Source organism: Gorilla gorilla, chromosome 4 (assembly GCF_029281585.2).
Source record: "Gorilla gorilla gorilla isolate KB3781 chromosome 4, NHGRI_mGorGor1-v2.1_pri, whole genome shotgun sequence".
NCBI classification, from domain to species: domain Eukaryota; kingdom Metazoa; phylum Chordata; class Mammalia; order Primates; family Hominidae; genus Gorilla; species Gorilla gorilla.
Window position 1 is genome coordinate 26,809,164 of NC_073228.2, and position 26,221 is coordinate 26,835,384.

General features: G+C 47.8%; 1 protein-coding gene across 2 annotated transcripts in view; it reads right to left on the reverse strand.

Moving 5' to 3' along the window:
* The window catches only part of RGS9 (regulator of G protein signaling 9), a 92,387-nt gene that overhangs the window by 42,240 nt on the left and 23,926 nt on the right, over nucleotides 1-26,221 (reverse strand). Inside the window, exons 4-9 of one of the 2 annotated variants that reach the window (XM_004041111.5) lie at nucleotides 25,085-25,191; nucleotides 24,838-24,889; nucleotides 24,516-24,574; nucleotides 22,353-22,429; nucleotides 17,124-17,205; nucleotides 7,618-7,680 (exon numbers count right to left, since the gene is read on the reverse strand). In XM_004041111.5, the coding sequence (XP_004041159.4) occupies nucleotides 7,618-7,680; nucleotides 17,124-17,205; nucleotides 22,353-22,429; nucleotides 24,516-24,574; nucleotides 24,838-24,889; nucleotides 25,085-25,191 (440 nt within the window). Of the gene's footprint in view, nucleotides 1-7,608; nucleotides 7,681-17,123; nucleotides 17,206-22,352; nucleotides 22,430-24,515; nucleotides 24,575-24,837; nucleotides 24,890-25,084; nucleotides 25,192-26,221 lie in introns of both variants that reach the window. The other variant, XM_004041110.5, reaches the window with a different exon arrangement.

Here is a 26,221-nt window from a genome sequence, read left to right on the forward strand (position 1 = left end):
TCAAGTCAAGATCTAAAAAAACTCCATCTGTGAAAGCAGTATAATGGATTCCAAACTGTCTGTGCCTCAGCCGTTTAGTTCTCATGCCTGGAGAAGCTCATGTCGACTTGTCATGTGATAATTCAATTTGTACAATAAATTATGAACCTGGAAAAAGCAGCCATCCATGGGATCTGCTTCCTCTAGATTAACATACAGGGATCTCTGCTCTTCTAGGAGTGTGTACAGGGAGGGGACAGTGAGGGAAAAGAGTCCTGAACTTTTTAAAAGGTGAAGAGACAATTTGATTTGGAGGGAGTGGTGGAGAAGAGATTCAGGAAAGAGTATGGATGGTGGTACATGCCTGTGGTCCCAGCAACTACTGGAGGCTGAGGACAGAGGATTGCTTGAGCCCAGGAGTTTGAGGTGGCAGTGAGCTACGATGGCATCACTGCACTGGAGCCTGGGTGACAGAACAAGACCTTGTCTCAAAAAAGAAAGAGAGAGAGAGAGACAGTGAGAAGGAAGGAAAGAAGGAAGGAAGGAAGGAGAGAGAGGGGAAAGAAAGAGAAAGAAAGAAAGAGAAAGAAAGAAAGAAAAGAAAGAAAGAAACAAAGAAACAAAGAAAGAAAGGGAAAGGAAAGGAAAGGAAAAGAAAAAAGAAAAGAAAGAGAGAGGAGGGAGGGAGAGATGGAATGAAGGAGGGAAGGAAAGAGAGAAAAAAGGAAGGAAGGAAGGAAAAAAAGAAATAGAAGCATATGGGCTTTGGGGATCGGACAAAGGTTAAAATTCTAGTCCTACCACTTCCTGGCTATGACCTTGGATGAGTTGCTCAGCATCTCAGAGTCTCTAATTTCTCGTTTGTAAAAGGAGAATAGAAAAAAGAGGGACTAAATGAGATAATAGACATAAGGTGCCTGGCACATAGCAGAGACCCACACACAGTGCCCATTCATTAGGGCTACTACACCACCACTGAGCACGTGAGCGGCACAATTTAAGCTCTCATCATAAGATAAAATGCAGGATTCACGGGCAATATTTGGGACCTACTTATGCAAAAAAAGATATTCATTGCTTATCTGAAATTCAAACATAACTGGGAATCCTGTATTTTTATTTGCTAAGTCTTTCAAACCTACTATCAATATTATTATATCTTAGCCAAAGGCAATAAGAAACATTATGTTAAAGTGAAGTTGTTACCAAAAAAAAGTACGCACAATTCTAAGCAATTCAAAGAAAACCACCTCATGATAAAATAAGAAATAAGAGTTTTTTTCCAGCCTGGCGTTCACACACAACTTCCCTCCTTTCTCAGCTGCCGGCCCTCCTGGAGTGAAGCCACTTCTTTATGCCTCATCTCAGCGACACACTTTGCTACAGGAGGAAGACTCTGCTTAAGGAATCTCCGGATGCTCTGCATCCTTAGCATTCTAACAACTTCTTATTTTTCCCTTGCAGAGTTGCCCAAATAGGGACACATCTAGACTTGTTGTTTACATAGCTCTGGGCCGGCTGACTGGCGAACCCCGGATGGAGGGTGCAGACAATTGTCACAGGGCAGAAGGGGTCAGGCCACCGGCAGGAGTGCAGGGGAGAAATAAGCAAGGAACTTGGGATGGGGTAGCCAGGCAGGTATCTGCAGAGAAACTCAGGTGGGGGGCCGAGCAAGCCACGGAGCCAAAGCCGAGATGGGGAGAACCATGAGGAATCGGGCAGCACTGGCATTGAGAGCAGAGAGGGGATCTAAAGTCAGAAACCGGGAGATCCAGAAACACAAGTGGTTAAGGCAAAGCAGGCAAGAAAAGAGATGGAGCCGGGCGCAGTGGTTCATACCTGTAATCCCAGCACCCTGGGAGGCCAAGGCAGGTGGATCACTTGAGCCCAGGAGTTCAAGATCAGCCTGGGCAACATGGTGAAACCCCGTCTCTACTAAAAATACAAAAATTAGCTAGTCTTATAACCTGGTCTCAAAACGAATAAATAAAGGCCAGGTGTGGTGGCTCACATCTGTAATCCTAGCACTTTGAGAGTCCAAGGCAGGCGGATCACTCGAGGCCAGGATTTTGAGATCAGCCCGGCCAAAAAGACACAACCTTGTCTCTACTAAAAATATAAAAATTAGCTGTGCAGGTGGCACACATCTGTAATCGCAGCTACTCAGTAGGCTAAGGCATAAAAATCTTTTGAACCCAGGAGGCGGAGGTTGCAGTGGTCCGAGATTGTGCCACTGCACTCATGCCTGGGTAACAGAGCAAGACTGTCTCAAAATAGATAGGTAGGTAGATGATAGATAGATAGATAGATAGATAGATAGATAGATAGATAGATAGATAGATTTAAAAAAAATTAAGGGGGTGCAGCTGTCTAAGGAATCTTGGATTTAAGATTGCGATCATGTGAAGTAAATAGCCGTCCAGCCAGGTACGACCTCATCAAGTAGAGGTAGAATTGCTTACAATTTGCAAGGCTCAGTGAAAAATAAAAATGCAGTTCACTGTTCAGAAAAAAAGTGTAAGGAATTCTGAGATGGTAACAGAACATTAAATCAAACAAGGGTCCTTCTGAGGGTGGGGTCTTGGGCGGCTGTACAAGCCCCCTGCCCATGAAGCCGGCCCTGGGTTCAGGACGTAGGCCTTGTGGGGTGGAGAGGGGAGCAGCGGTTGAATCAGGGAGGCACATGAGCTACAGAACTGGAAACACGTAACTGAATCCTGGCTGGGTCACCTTGGGCAAACGGCTATGTCTCTCTATTTTGTTTTCTTCATGTGAAAAAGGAAACTGACATTGTCTCTGTTAATGGACTTTAGGAAATGCAGAAAAACTTCTAAAAGCCACAATAAGGACATTAGAAAACATCAAGCAGGATGTGGAGTGGGCTCTGGCGGCCATCAGCTGAGGTTCAGATCCTGGCTTCACCACTTCCCAGCTGTGTGTCCTTGGGGGAGCCACCCTCTCTCTCGGCCGGCTTTCTCAACCATGAAACGGAGGTCAACGTGGCCATCTACCTCCTAACGCAGTAGTGAGTCTTAGCTGAGCCATTACAAAGAGTGGCGCACTCAGGTCCATGCCTGGCACGCAGGGAGCTGTCAGCAAACATCAGCCCCTTCCCTTCCCTCAGCTAGGCATGGTCACACAGAAGCCACAAGAAGAAAGCAGTTTGTCCCCTACTGGCGGGAGCATATGGTGTGTGAGGGCTCCAGGCTGAGCACCTCTGCAGAGCACAGTATTTTATACTGGGAGGCCATATTTCTGCCTTTTACCAAAAGATCTGTATACTCGCCAGTGTAGACTGAGGTTCTGAGCAGCTGCTTATTGGAGTAGGCAGAGAGGTTGAAATTGGCATGTAACCCCTTCTTCCACCTCCAACCAGGGGAGAAGTATGAGAAGGTGAAAAGGCAGAAGAGGAAATTGGCTAGGTACAGCACCCTAACATGGAGTCTGAGGTCTACAAGTCCCATAAATTCTCTCTCATAGCATGACAACATTTAGAATAATACCAGCTGTGTGTGGGGTGTCTCTACGTGTTGATTAGCATTCTAGACACTACACATAAGTGATCCCGCTTAATCCTCTGATGAAGGAACTAGCATGCTTCCCCTGTTAGAGATAAGGAAACTGAGACTGTGGCTCGAGAAAGAGCTTGCCCAAGATCACATGGACCGGAAGTGGCAGAGCTGGGGCTCAGGCCAATGTCGAGGGTCTCTTCAGCACCCGACACTGCCCTCATCCCTAAATGATGGCAGTGATCCTGCCATGAGCGGCCCCTGCCCCCATCACCTCCTGGGGTGCAGGAGCTGGGGGTTCCGTATGCCTCAAGGTATTGGAGCTAAAAGAGGACTCACTTCTAGAGTGTGGTCCCGGACCCTGGCCAGTCCCTCCCAGCTGCCATTAGCCAGTGGGAGTGGGCCACCCAGGGCCCGAGACACCTGCCAACCTAATGACTTTCGTCCTTATGGTTGACGGTTACTTGCCTCTATTTGGGGAAAACAGATACATCTTCTCAAGAATTTACTCATTCTCAAAATGCAAATCAAAACCACAATGAGATACCATCTCACACTAGTCAGAATGGCTATTATTAAAAAGTCAAAAAATAACAGATGCTGGCAAGGAGAAAAGGGAAGCTTATATGCTTCTGGTGGGAATGAAATTAGTTCAGCCGTTGTAGAAAGCAGTGTGGTGATTTCTCAAAGAACTTAAAATAGAATTACCATTGACCTAGCAATCGCATTACTAGGTATATACCCAAAGGGATATAAATCATTCCGTCATAAAGACACATGCATGCCTATGTTCACTGCAGCACTATTCACAATAGCAAAGACACGGGATCAACCTAAATGCCCATCATTGGTAGACTGGATGAAGAAAATGTGGTACATGTACACCATGGAATACTACACAGCCATAAAAAAAATGAGATCATGTTCTTTGTAGCAACATGGATGGAGCTAGAGACCATTGTCCTAAGCGAACTAATGCAGGAACAGAAAACCAAATACCACATGGTCTCACTTACAAGTGGGAGCTGAACATTGAGTACACAAGGACACAAAGAAGGGAACAACAGACACCCAGGCCTACTTGAGCGTGGAGGGTGGGAGGAGGAAGAGGATGGAAAAACTACCTATGAGTACTATGCTTATTTCCTGAGTGACAAGATAATCTGTATACCAAACTCCGGTGACATGCAGTTTACCTGAAACGTAACCCCTGAACCTAAAATAAAAGTTTAAAAAGAAGGATTGATGGCCAGGCGCAGTGGTTCATGCCTGTAATCCCAGCACTTTGGGAGGCCAAGATGGACGGATCACCTGAGGTCAGGAGTTCGAGACCAGCCTGGCCAACATGGAGAAACTCCGTCTCTACTAAAAATATGAAAAAATTAGCTGGGCGTGGTGGAACACACCTGTAATCGCGGCTACTCTGGAGGCTGAGGCAAGGACTTACTTAAACCCGGAAGGCGGAGGTTGCAGTGAGCCGAGATCACGCCACTGCACTCCTGCCTGGGTGACAGAGCAGGACTCCGTCTCAAAAAAAAAAGAATAGAAAAGAAAAAAAGAAAGAAGGATTGATTCCTTCTCAAAATGACCTCTCTTCAAACCAGCTCAGGCACCATGAGTTCTCTGAAGTGAGACAAAAATCCGAAGCCTCTGCACTCCCAGGTCTTCATGGAGATGCTTCATGCTCTTGGCAACCCTCTTCTCTCAGGGCAGATTAACCCGGGAACACAGAGGACTCGCAAACAGTGGAAAATGTTGCAGACAGATAAACCACAGCATGCTGGGGCTGGCTGAGGGGAGGGCTGGAAGGGGCTCTGCATGCATGAGAATTGCACTTCTTTATTCTTCTTAATACTTTATTCCACAGCAGCCAGAGTGCACAGACAGGAGATAGATAGATAGCTGGGAAGAGAGAGAGAGAGAGACAGAGAAGATAACGGTAAACAACAGCAGAGACACAGCCCGTATCACACCCCACCATGGCAAAGGCACCCTCTGTCGTACACCCAGCCTGCCCACTGGGCTCTGGGCTGAGGGTGTTGCCAGCATCCACATCCGCAGGAAGTGGGCTCTGAAGGCCAAGGAGCACAAAGATGCCTCCTCAGTAAAGGGAGTAATCTGGTCACCCTCCTCAGAAGTCACCCCCAGGATGGAGCAGCTCAGCTCCTTAGCTTCCCTCTCAAATGGATGAAGTTAAGGTCCTGCCTAACCACCCCCAACACACACACACACACACACACACACACACACACACACACACACACACACAGCTGAGCAGTATTCTGGCTTGGGTCACGGATGGGTGACCCTTTGTTCCCACCCCCCCATCTCAGAATGGGTGATGTGCTTTCTGCCTCCACCCTCTCCTCCCCAGGAAAGAGGTTTCCAGAGCTGCTAGTTAGCCATAAAAAAAAGCAAACCTTCCACCCAGGTTCAGTCTTTTACTCGAGGATTCTGTTTCCATGGCAACCAAGCCTACAAGGCCTCAGCAGTGATCTGTTCTCTGACAAGGGGAACACGGGAAAGGCTGCCCTGGGAACAGCTGAGTTAAGGCTGACTGTGCCCTGTGTGTATCAAAGGAAGGGTCTCTCCAGCTTGTGGACAAGAGACCTAATGGTTCCCCCAGTGACCCTCTCCAGGGAGCAAAAGCAAACACTGTCCCAGAGCTGCCTTGCTAACATTTCTGGCTCCTTTTTCTTTCCCCTCCCACTTCCACCCTCCTCCTTCCCCTGCACACCCCTACAGGCCCCCACTCATGCCTTAAGGCTCTGCAGAGCCCTATAGATGCACCCTAGGCTAGAGATGACGACCCTTTCTACCCAAAGACAATGTTTGACAGAAAGCAATGAAACCACCTAAGATCTGTTTAAATGGGTCTAGGCTGGTTCATTGGAATCAGTGGTTCTCAGCCAGAGTAATGTTGACTTCCTCCCCAGGGTACAATGGGCAATGTCTGGAGACATTTTTGATTGTTAGGACTGGGGCTTAGGTGGGCAGGGAGAGGAATGGAGGTACTGACATCTCATGGGCAGAGCTGGGGATGCTGCTAAACATTCTAAAATGCACAGGACAACTTCACCAAAGAATTATCTATCTGAGCCAGGCACAGTGGCTCACACCTGTAATCTCAGTGCTTTGGGAGGCCAAGGCAGGAGGACTGCTTGAGCCCAGGAGTTCAAGACCAGCCTGGGCAACATAGAAAGACACTGTCTCTACAGATAATTTCAAAAATTAGCCAAGCATGGTGGCATGTACCTGTGGTCCTAGCTACTTGGGTGGCTAAGGCAGGAGGATCACCTGAGCCCAAGAGGTCAAGGCTGCAGTGACCTATGAGCATGCCACTGCACTGCAGCCCGGGCAACAGAGTGAGACCCTGTCTCAAATAATAAATGAATTAAATAGATAGATAAATAAATAAATAAATAAATAAATAAATAAATAAATAAGAAAAAAAAGAATTATCTGGCCCAAAATGTCAATAGGGCCATGGGCTCAACAGCTTATGAACTGTATTTCAATAAATAAATAAATACTTATAGGACATTGGCTATCCATCATAAAAGATGGCCTATTTGAGGAAAGGTATTTTTTTTAATGAAACCTGCTTGGAGAATCTTTACAAAGATCCCACTCCACTGGGATATGAAAGAAAGTGTTAGATTCCAGGTCCTGTCATGTGGATTAAGGTTAAATCCAAAACTGGTTCAAGAGTTTCGAGGCTGGGGTCTACAGTCTCCTCAGGATCAAGGAACTGGCTGAAACTGTGTACAGAATGTCTGTCTGTGCATCTTTGAGTGGAATGAGCTCATAACTTTCATCCGATTTTCAAAGGGGGAAGTGACTCAGAAAAGTTTGAAAACCAGCCATCTAGATCCCATTAGCTCTTCCCTGCACTCTACAGCCTCTGTCTGTCTTCAATCGTAATTTCTTCTCACCTAGCACCCTGCCATGGTCCCACTTCTCCCCTAACCCTGAGTCCACAGAGCCCACGGTCCTCCTCTCTTTGACAGTCTCAAAGAGGAGATATCGTTGCCCTAACAGACATGAATAGACATGTGGACACCTTCCCAGCCCCAGAATCCGACCTAGGCCCTACTCAAACTATGCAGCAGAGACATACCTGGTTTACCTTGACTTCATTCGGGTTGGTCACTCGGTCCAGGCCGTAGTCCAGCACATTGTCCATTCCAGGCTAAATGGAATAAAAACAACATAAGGTCATTACAGGGAGAGTCTCCAGTTTCTGGTTAACTGTGGGTCTCGGTTAATCTGCCAATTGTGAGATCGAGCTGAGAAGAGCTTGTGGCCTAGCCCATGGGAAGCTTTGAGTGGGTGTAAACCCTCCAGGTGAGCTGTTGAGCTTCATGAGGGCTGTTCTGCCTCCCAGTATCCCCAGCACCTAACATAGTGAGATGGAAGGACAGATGGAGAGAAGGATGGGTAGATGCGTGGGTGGGTGGATGGATGGAAAAATGGACAGGTGGTTGGCATCCCCAGCACCATAGTGGGATGCATGGATAAGTGGATGGATGAATAGGTAAATGGGTGGCGGGTAGATGGTGGATGGGTGGGTGAGTGGATGGATGGATGGATGGATGGATGGCCAGACAGATGAATGGCATTCCCAGCACCAGAGTTGGATGGGTGGCAGGAAAGAGGGAAGGAGAGGGGGATGGGTGGATGGATGGATGAATAGGTAAATGGGTGGTGGTAGGTGGATGGTGGGTGGGTGAATAAACGGATGGATGGATGGGTGGATGGATGGATGGATGGACAGACAGATAAATGGCATCCCCAGCACCATAGTGAGATGGATGGATGGAGGAATGGAATGGTGTACGAATGGATGGAGGGAGGGAAGCAGGGATGGATGGATGAATGGGTGGTAGGTGGATGGTGAGTGGATGAGTGAAGAGATGGATGGATGGATGGATGGATGGATGGATGGATGGATGGATGGACAGACAGATGAATGGCAAACTCAGCACCATAGTGGGATGTATAGACGGAGGGATGGATGCATGGATGAATGGGTAAATTTGTGGTAGATGGATGGTGAATGGATGGGTGAAGAGATGGATGGATGGGTGGATGGATGGATGACAAACTCAGCACCATAGTGGGATGGACAGATGGAGGGATGGATGGATAAAGGGAGGGAGAGAGAGATGGATGGATGGATGGATGGATGGATGGATGGATGGATGGATGGATGGTTGAGTGAGTAGATGGATGGATGAGTGAGTGGGCATATGGATGGGTAACATTCAGGCTCCAAAAGAGTTCACTGAGACTAATACATGGGCTTCCTGACTCTTCCCACAGTGCTCCTTCCCCACACTCTGTGGTTTCATCTTGGGCTTGGTGGGAAAAGAGAAGTGACAGAGCAGTGCTTTGGGAAAGTCCAGGCTTGTCAGGCACGTCTGGGTGCCACTCCTGGTTCTGCCACTTCCCAGCTGTGCAGAAGATCTTGGAAAACATTCCTTGTCTTGGAACTCACTAACCTCTCTAAGAAACAGAGAAGAAGCCTCCTACGTGGCAGGTTCTTGTGAAGATTTAACAAGATAGGGTGTGAAGCTCTCCACAGAAGGTAGCTATTGCTGAGCAAGGGGTTGTATTCATTTTAAGATTACATATGTAAAAGAATGGCCCAAAACTGGGACTGTAATCTCTGTTAGTTCCCTTTGCCAGCAGGTAACCCAGCTCTCCAGAAAATCTTACTTGGTCTCTCTCAACTCCTTGACTCTTTGAGGCCAATAATTTGGGTCTTTCACTTCCCCTGATGCAGGTGTGATGCCAGGCATCCACCCATTGCTCAGCACATGTGACCAACCAGGTTGGCTACACTGAAGCAGAGAGTTGGGAAGCAACTGGGCTTTCTTGCCATCAAATTCAGCCTCATCCATGGGATCAGAGTGGGTTTTAGCTCAGATGTAAGACTGCCAGATAAAATGTAGGAAGCCCAGTTAATTTAAGATAAATGGCAAATAATTTCTGTCCCAATATTTTGATGCTTATTATATATTTATACTAAATATACAAAATACATTTTACATAAAAATTATTTGTTGTTTATCTGAAATTCAAATTCAACCAAATTTCCTGTATTTTATTTGCTAAATCTAGCAACCTAGCTCACTGGGCTACCATGGAGGCAAATACGTGCAGACAAGACGACACAGGGAAGACAAAGGAAAAGGCAATAGAAAGTGGGTGGGGAGGAGGACAGGGAAAGGGAACGGCCATCCTTACCCTAGTTGTTACAAGTGGATCTTGATCAGCAAATATCTATGGGGCACTTCTTATGTGCCGGACATTGTGCTGAGCCCTGGGGAGCCCATGGTGAGTGTGCCCCGAGACCACTGCTCCCCAGCAGGCATTACTGAGGCACTCCCAGTCTCAAGGGGGAGGTAGCCACTCAGCAATTAATCACACAAAGGATAAATTAGAGTTGAGACAGGTGTCTTGAAGGGATAACACCATGGGATCTAACCTCACATGGCAGGGGCTCAGCAGAGTCAGTGTCTTTGCCAAAAAGGGTTCTAGGAGTTGCCCCCTGAATCTGGTATGGAGAAATCCCCCTGCATAACTGAAGGCAGACTTCATACACACACTTTGGCACATTCACACACTCTCACACTCACACCCACACACTCTCATACATACATATGCACACTCACACATGCTCACTTACATACATGCCCTGACACACTGGCACACTCACACACGCATGCTTACATACATGCACACACCTACACATACTCCCACATGTACATATGCACACTCGCACACACTCACATACACACATGTCCTGACACACACACACACACACACATTAATATGGTTTGGTTCTGTGTTCCCACCCAAATATCATCTTGAACTGTAATCTCCATAATCCCCAGGGATTGAGGGAGAGACCTGGTGGGAGGTGACTGGATTATGGGGGTGGTGTCCCCCATGCTGTTCTCATGACAGTGAGTTCTCATGAGATCTGATGGTTTTATAAGTGTCTGACAGTTCCTCTTTCACATACTCGCTCTCTCTCGCCTGCCACCATGTCAGATGTGCCTTTTCCCCTTCCACCATGATTGTAAGTTTCCTGAGACTTCCCCAGCCATGCAGAACTGTGAGTCAATTAAACCTCTTTTCTTTATAAATTACCCAGTCTTGCGTATTTCTTTATAACACTATGAGAATGAATACACAAAAACATGCTCACATACATGCACACACATATGCATGCTCGCACATAACACATTCACACACTCACACACGTGCATACTGACACACACATACATGTTTACATGCATGCACAAACCTAGGCACACTCTCACACATACATATGCACACTCAGACTCACATACATGCTCACTTACATGCACACATGTACACACACTCTCACACATACATATTCTCACATACATGCACACCTTGACACGCCAACACACTGACATACATGCTCACACACATGCACACATGTACACACACTCGCACACATACATTCACACACTCACTCACATACATGCACACCCAGACACACTGACATGCACTTACACTCACACACACACACAGCCTGTGCTCATGATGCCCTACAACCACTATCTGGCTGCTCTTCCACAGGCGCCCACTGCCTCGGTGACTTCGGTGTGTTCATCTGCTCAAGTCTTGAATTTGTTATCTAGTTCTTTCCCTCCAATGTGCCCCAGGCTCTGATATAAATTTGGTTGCCCCAGTGCTCAACAGTGCACTGCATAACTGAGATAGACTCCTCTATGCCTTCAGCTGCCCAGACCAGACGGCCTTAGACTCTCAGACCTGCAGCCACCCACTGGGCTTCATGATTCCGCCAGCCTGTCCAGTTCCAGCCCCAACCTGGCTCTCCATGCCTTCCCTACAGAACAGCCAGGCAGTCCTCTGGCCACTGCTGCCTCGGCTCTTGCACCTCTGTGGGCAGCAGCCCTTAAGTCTCAGTTGTTCCCAATCAAGCTGTGGTCCTTTTCCAGTTCCCTGCCCTCGAAACTGGTGAGAGGGCTGCCTTTCTGCCTCTGCTGGTTTCAGAGACTCCCAAGCTCCTTTCATTCATCCATTTCTTCATTCATCAGGTAGTGTAAAGTCTTTGACCCACTATGATCATCACCAGAGTGCTGCTGACACAGTTTCTGGCACATAACAGGGTGTTCAGATGAAGTTAACCAGAACTGACTGTCAGCGCCCAGGAAGTAACGGCAGCCGATGCATCCTGCGGTGTGTGGCCCACAGATAAGGAGGCAGCAGGCACTTTCTGCCCTGGTGCCTCATGCAGGAAGCCTTCAGAGACATGCAAGCTCCCCTCCTTCACTCTTAGGAACTGTGAACACCAGGGTGTGACCCCGCCCCCCCAAACAACATCCCTTGGGTGTAAGCCAAAGAGGCAATTTGCTCAATGCATCATCATTCAGGTCAGGAAAGGAGCTCCTGTACTCGTGACAACTGCTCGTGAGGAGGCGATGTTCCCAGGAACCCACATACAGAGCAAGGCCAGCGTGGAGCTGATGGACACTTCTCGGTGGTACTCCACCGTGTCCCCCTGCCCCTCCTTCTCTCAGCTTCACTCTCTTCCCAAAAATATCAGACTCTTCTGGTGTATGGAACAGAAAACAAATACTAAGTAAAACACTAACTCGTTTTCTAAACAAAATAAGACAGGGGAAAGAAATAGAGATGAGGTCAGGCGCGGTAGCTCATGCCTGTAATCCCAGCACTTTGAAAGGCTGAGGCCGGCAGATCATGAGGTCAGGAGTTCGAGACCAGCCTGGCCAACACAGTGAAAACCCATCTCTACTAAAGATACAAAAAATTAGCCAGGCGAGGTGGCGCACACCTGTAATTCCAGCTACTCGGCAGGCTGAGGCAGGAGAATGCTGGAACCCAGGAGGCGAAGGTTGCAGTGAGCTGAGATCACGCCATTGCACTCCAGCCTGGGCAACAGGGCAAGACTCCGTCTCAAAAAAAATAAATAAATAAATAAAAAAGAAATAGAGATGAGGTGAAACAGGGAGACAATTTTATGTTGCTGTGTTAGGAAAGTCAGCTCCTAGAGGATCTTGGCTTGAATGTCACTCTCCACGTCCTGTGTCCTGTGTTCCCCGACCCCCAACCGGACGCAGAGCCCCTGCCTCCTACCAGCTGCCATGGCATTCTGTGTGCTACTCATTCATTGGTTTAATCATTTTAGTCTTTGTCTCTCCACCAGACTGCAAGAAACTTCTTGAGGTCACAGGCAATGTCTGTCTTGGCTCATAATCCAAATATCCCCAATGCCTAGTAAGCACCCGGCATAGAGCAGATATTCACAAAATATATGTTAATTTTTTTTATTTTTTATTTTTGGACCATGGCACATGGAGCATTCCACCCACCCTGGTTTTATAATATAACATTATGTGTCAGGCTGCCACAGTGGCTCATGCCTGGAATCCTAGCACTTTGGGAGGCCAAGGCAGAGTCAGGAGTTCGAGACCAGCCTGGCCAACATGGTGAAACCCCCGTCTCTACTAAAAATACAAAAATTAGCCAGGTGTGGTGGCAGGCACCTATAATTCCAGCTACTCAGGAGGCTGATTCAGGAGAATTGCTTGAACCCAAGAGGCAGAGGTTGCAGTGAGCCAAGACCATGCCACTGCACCCCAGAGTGAGACTCTGTCTCAAAAACAAACAAAAAACAACAAACAAACAAAAAACACATTATATGTCAGATCATTTTCCTAGATCAATGAATGGCCTTTGAAAATATTATTTGAATAGCTTCACAATGTTCCATCATGTTAATATACCTCAATTTATTTTGCCATTTTCCAATGTTGGACATTTAGCCTAACCTCGATGGGAAATGGAGGGCAGACATCTCTGGCAAGTGTCTGCATATGTGGTTGAAACAAGGGTCATTTAGCTTGATATGCAGATAAGGGATCGCTTGATTTAGCACACCCACTGCCAGGAAGCAGCCTCAGACTACATCCTTGGGAGGCAGGAAGTCACAGATGACACAGCAAAGATGCAGGGAAGCCCTCCACATGCCTGTCTAAGGGAGCGCTTTCTCCCTTTGTTCATTTACAAAACTCACTGTTGTTTGCATCGTGCTCAGATCTGTACTTGGTTCCATTTGAGTAAAAAACGGGTGAGAAACTTCGTTTTCCTTCATTACAGGATGCTGAATCACAGGTGTCCTTTGGGCTCCGGGTACGAATTCAGGTCAGAGCCCTCAACTACCACCACCCACGTGGGGTCTTGGCCTTTGCCAGTGATGATCTCCCTGAAACAGCATCTATCAGACATTTCTCCCTGCCTTTCTAAATCAATCACCCTCTCGCTGTGCCCCTTCTGCAATTAGGTCTTATCTCTGGGAGAGTGTCACTCACCTGTGCTCCAGCAATTTGGATTTTGAGCTCCTTGAGCTGAGAGAGGGACCACGGGTGGGGCCTCCTTGCACAGAAGCAGAATATCGGGCTTTACCATCAGAAAGATGTGGCTTCCTCTCCCAGAACTGAGCAGGCTACTGAACCTCTATGAGCCTCAATTTCTCCATCTGAATAACGGGGACGGTGATATTCCCTACATCATAGCATCAGGCGTCAATGAGGTCATCTGTGCCAAGAGCTTAACACAGGTTCAGAGGAGTACTCAATGAGTCTTGGCTGTTATTTCACACCCAGAACCTAGCCCCTTCCCTGGGACAAAGTCAAGGCTCAACGAAGATTTCATGGATCAACGAACAGACAAATGAACAAGTGAATGAGTCGGTTCAGTAACAGCAGGCCACATCTCACTCTACAACTGTTGGTTACAGTCTGACACGGAGTGGCCGCAACACTCCACAGCGCCAAGTGCTTTGTTTGCCTTGGCTGGCTTTTTTCCCATTGAACTGACGGTTTGTTTGGGTCTCCTGGAGACAGTCTGGCAGTCTGTGAGCTCCGGGGCTTCCTGAGCCTGTCAGTCAGATTGCTCAATTTCTAGACTGAGATGCTCTTCAAAAACACTAACTTCCACCCCCACAGGCCAACAAGAGATGGGGAGAATTTTAAGAAAATCACAGAGAGTGGGGCCACTGCACTCTCCTGCATCATCTTTGACTACTGGTCTGGTTTTTACTCAGGGAGCAGCCATGAAAGAGGTTAGATGTGGGGAGCAGTTTTTAGTCCTGGAAGTTCTAGGACCACTCTGAGTCCATCAAAGCCTCATGCTGAACTTGGGTCCCCAGTGCTGTCAAAGAAGGACCAGGCACGTGTAAACCCAGGCATTCGGCTTCTTAGAGCAGCAGTGATCCAGGCAACATTCTAATGACCGAGGAGGTTACCAAAGGACTGAACTGTACCAAGATATCACATGACATTGTCATGAGAGGCAGAAGTGCACAGGGCTAAGGTGCAGGGGGTGGTGCTCCACAGTCAGCGGTATGTGGGTTCACACCCTCTGACACTAACTAGCTGTGTAACTTTGGGCAAATTAGCAGCATCCTTGAGCTTTCACTTGCTTATCAGTAAAATGAGAATAATAATAAACCCTTCCATACAGGGCTGCAAAGGTTCAATAAGAATGCAGAAGGCGGCCAGGTGCGGTGGCTCACGCCTGTAATCCCAGCACTTTGGGAGGCCGAGGCGGGCAGATCACGAGGTCAGGAGTTCAAGACTAGGCTGACCAACATGGTGAAACCCCAACTCTACTAAAAATGCCAAAATTAGCCGGACACGGTGGTGCATGCCTGTAATCCTAGCTACTCAGGAGGCTGAGGCAGTAGAATCGGTTGAACCTGGGAGGCGGAGGTTGCAGTGAGCCGAAATCCTGCCATTGCACTCCAGCCTGGGTGACAGAGCAAGGCTCCATCTCAGAAAAAAAAAAAAAAGAATGCAGAAGGCTTAGCACAGTGGCCAGCACACTGGGAGTTCTCAGTTCATGTCTACCGTGATGGTGACGGTGACAGTGACCACAATGACGATGACAATAACGGTGGTGGAGGTGGTGGAGAAAGTGGGGGAAATAAGAGAGGTGGTAGAGGTCAGGGAGATAAGGGAGGTGAGGGAGTGGGAGGTGGGATGACGGTCATGGTGGTGGAGATGGGCTGGGGGGAGGTGGTGGTCATAGAGACACATGGTCATATTTATGTGATTCAGCAGCATCCTGTGAAGAGTCACTCAGCCACTAGCCTGGTGGGGGCTGAGAACTTACCCCAGAAGAACTGGGAAGAACCCGGATGATCAGTTTTTCATTTTAATGCATAGCTAGCCTATGTCACTTTGCAAGGAATGTAGTCACATCGGCATTCGCACAGTGAGGAGTCTCTCCACATAATATAGAAGCCGTTCTTTACCTACCCTCAGGTATGGTGCCACTGGGCACCAAGGTGTCTTGCCAAATGTGGCATATCCGCCATGTCTCCTTATCCTCACCACAGAGTGCTTCTGGAACACACGAGCAATGTGAGGCTCCTTCTCATACAAAGAGTTTCTTCGCTACCAACCAGGAGGGGTGCTTATCTCTGGGACCCTGTGCTCTGTCACCCAGCCCCCAGATACCTGCGTCAGGCATCTGTAAACTGGTTTCCCTAGAGGAGAAACCCTGAAGCAAAGAAAAAATCAAACAAGCTGTTTGGGATCAACCTCAGCACCTTAACCTCAACAACACAGCATCCAAACCCATGCCGCTACAGAGTGGAACACCTTAGGAGAATCTGTTTTCAGTATATAAAGAATATAAGCAAAACAGCCAAAATCGGATGGGCTTGAAGCTCAAAAATCCATAAACTCTGACACCAGGACTCACTCAGTTCTCCTTCTGGTTCTGAGAATTTCTGATACCTGGCAGGCAAGGAAGCTAAAGGAAGAGGAGGAAGAACGTTTCTTTCTAACTCTTTGGTTTCCAGAGTCTCATTCACATCTCCTACCTCCCATGACGCATAGGCAGCACAGGGGGCTGTACAGGAGGAAACTGAGGCAGCAGAGTTAATCCCAGTATGTAGCAGTCAGACCCCACTTCTGTGTGCTGGGGAATGAGGCTACCATTTCCCAGTGATGAGCTGGGGCAAGTTACACCAGCTCTGTACAGCTTGTCTCTCTGGGCCACTGAAGTCCCAAAGCCAGAGATTCAGTGTGCTCCAAGCAAGGAGAAGCTCAACACAGACGTATTCCTTCTCCTTCTCCCATCTCAGCTGCTGGGAACTGGATCTAGGAGAGGAAAAAGTGAGGGAGCTAGAGACACCAAGGAGAACTTTGGCCATGCAGTTTCCATTCTCACGGGACTCTATTTTTCTGCATTGGCGCCTCCATTGGGGCCTACATTCTAATTTTTTCTCCTTATATTCCTTTCCCAAGGTATGATATCCTAGCAAAAAAAAAAAAAGTCCCAGCCCTCGTAAAAGACAAATTCATTCAGGTCCCTCCCTACCTAACACCAACAGATGGGCCATGAGCAGACCCCATCCAGGCAGAGAACTTCCTTTTCTGGCCAAGAGGCACTTGGATGCTAACCCAACACTGAGCAGCTCCTCCTGCTAATCCAATTCTCGCCCTAGAGAAAGATGAGTTGGCAACAGGCATGGAGAGCACAGGATGGAGGTGGGAGGCACAGGAAGAGACAGAGGACACCAGGCAGGAGGATACTCACAGGGCACCGGTGCACCAGCCAGTATGCCTTCTCCTGGCAGTCCAGGGCATATCTGTCTGCTTTGTTCCTCTCCTTTCCAGCCCTGGAAAGCCAAAAGCCACGTGTAAGGCCAGGAAGACTTTGTGTCTTTTGATTAGTGATGCCCCTCATTCCTGATGACCTAGACCCCTCTCCCAACCTGCCCAAGTAATTCACATATACCGTAATAGTAATGAACACAGCAAGCACTGACATCACACTTAAGTACTAGCACCCTTCTAACCACTTTGACACGTATTAACTCTTTTAATCCCACTTCATCCTCCCGGTGGCCTTTTCTCACTTCAAAGTTCAGGGCACTGAAACGAAGAGGGGGTGAATGCCCCACCAGCCCACCAGGGTCACACTGCCAGCAATTGGCAGAAGTGGCACTTGCACTTGGGAGTCTGGCCAGGGTCTAACTCCCCCGGACAGCACAGTGCTGCACTGAGATCATACTGCCGCCACCAGCCCTAAATCAAACCAACTCCACCAACTTGAACATTGGAGAGCAGCGCGCATGGGTGAACTTCCAGGTCGACATTTGACCTCCTGGCTTCTTAACTTTTCCCTGTTTGGGCAAACAACATAGTCAACGTCTGGTCAGGCAGGCAACCCCCTGTGGGATGGTGACGAGGAAGATGCTGGCCTGGGGAGTCCTCTCTCCTCTGTGCCTGTAACTTCTACTCTGGCACTGCAAAGAGTTCATGCCACGTCGGGGCTTTTTCTGAGCACACCTTATTGCTATAAAAGGCTATTTATGGCCCGGCGCAGTGGCTCATGCCTGTAATCACAGCACTTTGGGATGCTGAGGTGGGCAGATCACTTGAGGTCAGGAGTTCAACACCAGCCTGATCAACATGGTGAAACCCCATCTCTACTAAAAATATAAAAATGTTCCGGGCATGGTGGCAAGCACTTGTAATCCCAGCTACTCAGGAGGCTGAGGCAGGAGAATCGTTTGAACCTGGGAGGCAGAGGTTGCAGTGAGCCGAGATCGCACCACTGCACTCCAGCCTGGGCAACAAGAGCAAAACTCTGTCTCAAAAATAAATAAATAAATAAATAAATAAATAAATAAATAAATAAATAAATAAAAAAGGGCTGTTTATTTTCCTTTTTATCTCTCAGTCTCTCTCCCTTTCCCACTCTGGATGGGAAATGATGCAGGGCCTTCTTCCTCCAGGGGCAAAGTAACACTAATGATCCTGCCGTGGGCCCCCTTCTGTACCATTTCCACGGTGACCCGCGCTCACACTTGTTAATGCTTGTTTTCCCAGGCAACGTGGGGATGACGCACACGCCCTCTGCAAGACAGAGTAGGCGAATTCATCTCCCCGTTAACGTACTGTGAAAAACATCATAACACTCAGGGAGCCAGATGGGTGAACAGCGCCATTCCATTTGGGCGTTCCGTCAGCCTCCTCTGGAAATTAAATATAAACATTGTTTTCAAACTTCCCCCTGACAGCCTAACTGGATTTTCTACCACATTAACTAGCCCCTGACCTCAGGAGCCTGGGCCACAACCAGCCTGAGGCATTGCAGTTTCCACAATGCTGGAGAGCCTGGTAAATAGAGTCACTCTCTGATTTACCCCACGGGTCCTTTCCGGCTTTGCTCTTCTGCTTTTCTGTAACAGATGTTATTAGAGGAGAGTCATGATAAATGGAATGCAAGAGAGTTAGTAACCTAGGAATTACTTTAGTTTGTGATTTTTTCAGCAACAGCATTTGCTTAATTTTTCACTCATTCATTCGTTCATTCACGTACTCATTGATCTTCCAGTATATTCCAAGCACTGGGAGTCTACTGGTGAACCAAATATAGTCCCTGCCCTTGAGTAGCTTTTGAGCTAAACATCACATACACAGTCAAAGAATCAATACAGAATTGCAAATTGCATTATTTGCCATAAGGAAACATTCAGAGTACCATCATGTAGCATCAGGGATGGCCTCTGTGGTGATTTTTAAATATGTCTACAATTCTTTGACACTCTTTCCATTGACAGATGTGTCTGTGTCTCCTCCCCTTGAAGCCAGATGGGATTTTGTGATGGTTTCTACCAACATGGGATGTCAGGCATGGCACTAATTTCTGAGGCCAGGCCATAAAAGGTGGGACAGCAGTCACCCTCCTTACTGGAATATGTGGTCTTGAAGTCCCCAAACACCTCTAAGCAATCTAACAACCCTCCCTGATGCCGCCATGCTGTGAGGTAGCTCAAGCTAGACCACACAGAGAGGCTACAAGAAGAGAGTAGGAAATGCCAGCCAGCCCCCAGTTGCTCCAGCCATCTGACAGCAACCACTCAAGAGACTCTGAGTCAGAACTGATAGGCCAAGACCTTCCCAAATCCCTAACCTATAGAAATCAGGACACATAATAAAATAATTGTTGTTGTTTTGAGCCACTAAATTTAGGATGATCTGAATGCAGTAACAGCTAATCAGAAAAGCCTCTTTGAGGAAGTGACATTGGAAGTGAATGTTCTCCCTGATAGCTAGAGAAGATGGATTGAGGTGATCTTATCTGTGTTTCAAACATGGTGAGAAATTGGGAGCAGAGAGGCCAGTTGGGAGGATGTTGCCATGGTTCAGGTGACGGTGAGTTTGGTTCAACCAGGGTAGGGGCAGTAGAGGTACTGATATGGGTGATACTGGAGGAAGAGGTTTGGAGAGTGAGGGAAAGACATATTTGAATATGGACAAAGTAAGTTTGAGGTTTGACAGCAACATGAGATCTTGAGTAGGTGGCTGGGTGCTGAGTGTGGAACTTGGATGACAGGACTCAGCATAACAAAATGACTACTTTATGGGCCAACCTACATGGTCAACCTCGTTTTGTGCTGAGACCCTAAATCTGAAATCAGAGGCGGCCTTTAAGCCATAAAATAAGTGGGAAAAAGCCGTCTCAAATGGAGCAAGCCTTTTAGGAATCGCTCATTCCAAGGCACCTGGAAGAATGAAAGAGGGGAATGTCCCAGGACCTGGGCAGCACAGAGCTTTATCGCAGTTGAGTCCAAGGCCTTGGTGGTGGACCTGCAGGGATCACTGAGAACAGCTCCGAGATTCAAGAGCACCCAGAGCACCCAGGAAAGCAGACGTCAGGGTTCATAGTCCTGTGGGTTGCTGGGATAGTCCTGCTCAGAGCAGACAGGAGGAGGAAGGGATGGAGGGGTTGAGGGAGAGGGGCACATCTTACCCATCTCTGTGTCCCTGGAGCCCAGCCCAGTGCTGGAACCCATCAGAAACTCAAAACTGGTGCAGCAAATGGAATTAAGTAATATCAGCCCAAGATCTACCATTATCTCACCAAGTGACTTCAGCTAAGTAATTTTCACCTCCCTAAGCCTCAGTCTCCCCATTTGTAGAAATGAAGGGTGACAATAATTACTACGGTAAGTATTTCCCCACACCAACATAAAGTGAGACAGTACCCAGAAACTCACCAAATGAAGCCTTATGAACAAATATAAGTGATTAAAGATAACCTATGTTGTTTCGCCTCAAATGTACCCAGGTAGAAACATGTTTGTGGCTAAAGAGCAGTGGCGGCTCTCTCACTGATGTTCTACCTGATTCTAAACCCTAAGAACATATTTTCCCCCCTGGAGGGCAATAAAGCTGTTCCACCATAAGAATCTATTTTTCCCGGACCAGCTCTCCCGTAAACAGTGTTCATCACTACTCCAGTACCTAGGCTGCTGGGTGAGAATCAGGTCTTCCCCATCCAGCCCAGCTGAGCACCAGCAAGTCTAGACCTTCCTGGATCTGGGACTGTCACAGTGAGTGAGGCTGGACTGGGGGGATCATCGGTTTTGGTAATCACTGGTGTGGGTCACCAGATGTTCCCAGCTGTCCCTCTTCTCAGGCACCTAGTAGGATTCTATGTCCCCACCCACCAACCTTTGACGTTGACCTGCTTTGCCTAGTGACTCATGAGCAGGATGACAGGGCTGCTCTGATACACACAGGAAATCCCTGTCCCTGCTAAGCAACGCACAAAGCCCAGATGGTGCTGCTTCTTCTGCATATGGGTCCTGGAGGTGGGGAAAGCATGTCAGGGCCCCAGCTGCCCCACGGTGGGTGAGGAGCACCAGCAAGAAATGGACCTTGTGGTTTCCAGCCCCTGAGAGTTGGGGGCTGTTTGTTATGATAGGCTAACCTTGTCCTGACCACACCCTCTCCCTACCACTCACTGTCCCCAATATCTGCATCCGGCTCTCGTTAAGGCAGAGCCCTGGAGGGGACTTCCAGTTCCAGTTCTGATATGGCAACAGGCAAATGCAAGTGAGCGAGGCGTGGTTCCAACATGACAATCTGATCACTGTGTATCCCTTCCCTGCTTAAACATCATTCTATGGCTCCCTGTGGCCCTCACCACAAAGCCCTCTCACGATCCGCTCTTGCTAACATCTCTAGTTCACATCTTCCTAACTTCTGCCAGTTCCACACTTTGCACTCTCAGATGCAGCTGCAAGGAACTGCTTGCAGTGGGCACACTCCTGCCTCCAGCCTCTGGTTCTGCCTGCTGAGAGCCCCTTCCTCTCACCACACCTCTCCTCTTCCTCCACAACTGCCATCCTTCACCTGGACCCCTCCTATGCATTCCCCAGGTTCAATGCCATTTCTACGATTCCTTCTGAAAACCCCAGCCAGGTGGCCCTCATCTCACAGCAGCACCATAGCCTATTCTTTCATCTGCCTAACCTATGAGACTGTGTCTTTTTATTCCCCCTGCGCAGCCCAGTGTTAGGCACATAAATGCTCAAAAACAAGTTTATTTTAATAAAAGGAAAGAGTCCAGGCGCAGTGGTTCACGCCTGTAATCCCAGCACTTTGGGAGACTGAGGCAGGCCAATCACGAGGTCAGGAGTTTGAGACCAGCCTGGCCAACATGGTGAAACCCCGTCTCTATTAAAAATACAAATAATAATAATAACAATAAATAAAAATTAGCCAGGCATGGTGCTGGGTGCCTGTAATCTCAGCTACTTGGGAGGCAAGGCAGGAGAATCGCTTGAACCCAGGAGGCGGAGGTTGCAGTGAGCCGAGATCACACCACTGCACTCCAGTCTGGGCGACAGAGCAAGACTCTGTCTCAAAAAAAAAATAAAAATAAAAAATAAAATAAATAAAAAGAAACAAAGAAGGAAGAGAGGGAGGAAAGACACCAAGAGGACAAGCATGGTCTCCTTTCACTCACCTGTACTGCTCTTTGGCCTGCATAATGACAAAGTCCCACTTATAGTTCATTTTTTGGTTCAAGAAATTGTAATTTTCCTAAAGAAGAAAAACAAAATGAGAACAGTAAGCCCCAAGACATACGCCATGTGCCGCAGGGCAACAAACTCTAAGTCAGCAAGGGCACACCCCTGGCTCATGGCAACCATGGACCCAGCCCGATGGTGTCTAAGCTGGTTTTACCATGGTGTTCACTCAAGGAGCAGCTGAATTCTCAAAACACTTTCACAGGAAGGCTCACTTTTACTGGTTTTCTTTGCTTTTGTAAAAATAAATGTATCCCGGCCAGGCGTGGTGGCTCACGCCTGTAATCCAAGCACTTTGGGAGGCCAAGGCAGGCGGATCACAAGGTCAGGAGATCGAGACCATCATGGCTAACATGGTGAAACCCTGTCTCTACTAAAAAAAAAATACAAAAAATTAGCCAGGCGTGGTGGCGGGTGCCTGTAGTCCCAGCAACTCGGGAGGCGAGGCAGGAGAATGGCATGAACCCGGGAGGCAGAGCTTGCAGTGAGCCAAGATTGTGCTACTGCACTCCAGCCTGGGTGACAGAGTGAGACTTCCTCTCAGATAAATAAATAAATAAATAAATAAATAAATAAATGTATCCCAAATCTGATTAGGAGCATCAGAGATTAAAAATAATTTGAAAATCAATTTTTTTTTTTTTTTGAGACAGTGTCTCACTCTGTTGCCCAGGCTGGAAGGCAGTAGCAAATCATAGCTCACTGCAGCCTCAAACTCCTGGGCTCAAGCCATTCTCCTGCCTCAGTAGCTAGGACTACCTGTGCATGCCACCACACCTGGCTAATTTTTTAATCTTTTGTAGAGATAGGGTCTCACTATGTTGCCAGGCTGGTCTTGAACTCCTGGCCTCGAGTGATCCTCCCATCTTGGCCTCCCAAAATGCTGGGATTATAGGCGTGAGCCACCGCACCCAACCTGAAAACTCACTATTCAACAACAGAGCATCACAAATTCACAAAATAAACCCCAAGATAAACCAAAGATAAACCGGCCTTTCTGAAAACATATTTGTAAGAATAAAAACACGTGGCCTAGCATGGTGGCTCACGCCTGTAATCCCAGCACTTCGGGAGGCTGAGGTGGATGGATCACTTGAGCCCAGGAGTTTGAGACTAGCCTGGGGCTCCTGTCTCTACAAAAAAAAATACAAAAATTAGCTGGGTATGGTGGCATGCTCCTGTAGTCCCAGCTGCTTGGGAGGCTGAGGCTTGAGCCCAGGAGACAGAAGTTGCAGTGAGCCGAGACTGCACCACTATAGTCCAGCCTGGGTGATTGAGCAAGACGTTGTCTCAAATAAATAAATAAATAAATATAAAAACACAGCAAGATTTTAACCCTCCACCCAGAAATTTTGGCCTTTTGAGGGCTAGCATGTGTTCTTTGGGAAATTGGACTCACCCAGCCTAAAACAAAAGTCTATACAGTCCTATTGTTTTCCCATCATAAATTGAAGTTCGGGCCAGGCACGATGGCTCACACCTGTAATCCCAGCACTTTGAGAGGCCGAGGCAGGCAGATCACTTGAGGTCAGAAGTTCGAGACTAGCCTGGCCAACATGGTGAAACCTTGTCTCTATTAAAAATGCAAAAATTAGCCAGGCGTGGTGGCACACGCCTGTAATCCCAGCTACTCGGGAGGCTAAGGCAGGAGAATCGCTTGAACCTGGAAGGTGGAGGTTGCAGTGAGCTGAGATCATGCCACTGTACTTCAGCCCAGGCAACAGAGCAAGACCTTGTCTCAAAAAAACAAAAAAAAAATTCAAGTTCAAATCTGTTAACCAAGGGTTGTCCATTAGAGTACATATTGATTATGTCACATTGTTTTGGGATGGCAAAAGGAAGTGGGTAGCCACTGTGTGCCCAGTAGCCACTGAGGCAAGGGCTTCAATTACAGCAAGAGAAACTGAAGTTAGACATGAGAAAGAATTTACTTCAGCTAGCTGCTTCTAATTAATAAATGGATGGCTAGCTGGCTGGCTGGATGGATCGCATATGAACGTGGGCGCATATGAATGTAGTGATGGGGGAATGAGGAAAGTACAGCTCAAAACTATCTTCCACTCAATTATAATAACCTCTACTTAAAAGCACCTCCATACCTTTTCATATTCTTCCAAAATCCCTTTCTTTTTGATATTTCGCTTGGCCAGATAGATGGCTGGAAAAGAAAGCAATGACATTTTCCATCATCATCTTTCAAAACCCCATCTGCAGCCTCCCTAAGCCTGAGGCTGCTGTGCTCAGAATCTGGGAGAGAACGCTCAGCACACCCAGTCCCTTGCCCCTGGGGACATGCCCAGTACAGATGTGGACTGACAGAAAGGTCATGATGACAGCAAGACAAATGTCACCAAAATGCAGCAAGTAAATAAGCAGCATGTTAAGCACTACCAAAGGCATAGTTGGGGCTGAAGTATTTACCGTAATCGGTATCTTCAGCTGGCCACTGCTGGGTGGGCCAGAAATAAGGTGTCTGCAAAAGAAACCAGGGAAACCATGCTTTAAAACTGGATTGTGACTCAATGGACCCCAACCCTGTGACTAAAGAAATCCAACCACCTTGGCCCCCTCCACCGTTTTTGAAGTCCTGATCTGTGAAACTATGAACCCCACCTTTTCAAATGAGATCAACCCCATATGAACAGCCAGGGTCAAGGCCAAGACTCACCTGAAATCTGTAGAGGCTGCCATCAGGCTTGAGAATGAGATTCTTGGGGTCTTGCAGGGGGTAAATGTAGCCATACCTGACAATAAAGTTGCCCAAGTTCTGTGCCTCTGGGAAAAGCAGTTCAGACATGGATGTTAAGAGCAGGGCTGAGACAGGAGCTCATTGCCGGCCCCCACGGCACCCCAAACTCCAGGACAGGTGCCCCTTCCTAACAGCACTGCATCTCATGAGCAGTGAGGACACTGGTTCCTGAACTTGGCTGTGGACAAGCATGAGCTAGGTTGCACGCTAAAAGGAGGACCTCCAGGTCTTATCCCCAGGAATGACAACTCAATAAGTCTAGATGGGAACTAGGAAACCTGGAGGTTAACAGAAACCACACGTGGTCTGCTGCAGCGGGTGATGGTTAAGGAAGGCCTAGAGAAGCCTCTATAGGCCCTTTGGGTCTGGAAAAGGTCACAGGACTGGGAAGAAAATGTCTCTGTTGGACCAACAGACACTTTGTCACTCAAAGAATGAGCAAGGAGCATCATGTTTATTGCCAACTTCTATCCCAAGCTCACCTCTGCCTGCATCTCAGGTCTAGACCCTTCCTCTCCTTCCCACTTCACTTTCATTCCCACCCTGCTCCAGTTTATTTGGAAGCACGGCCTTGTTTATCAATTATGTCAATCAAAGGACAAACTTCCTTGGTTCTTTCTCCAAAGCATCAATGAAAGCAGATATCCTTCCATCCTCTGGAAAGGATTCCATCCCTCCATTCCTGCAGGACCCCCCAGCCCAAGGACCCAACCCATCTCCCCATCCCACAGTTCAGCCTCCAAGGTGTGGGAAGACTTCCTCCCCAGCCCTCCCTCTCCAGGTCTTGCTTCCTCCATCAAAGACCAAGTCCTGAACTTGTATGCCTCATTGTACCAACAGCCTATTTTCTAGTGTGAAATCTACTCTCCAGTTTCTTTCTGCTCCAATCCATCTTCTAAATTGCTGCCTTTCACTCGTGTCCGTGTGAAGAGACCACCAAACAGGCTTTGTGTGAGCAACAAGGCTGTTTATTTCACCTGGGTGCAGGCGGGCTGAGTCCGAAAAGAGAGTCAGCGAAGGGAGATACGGGTGGGGCCGTTTTATAAGATTTGGGTA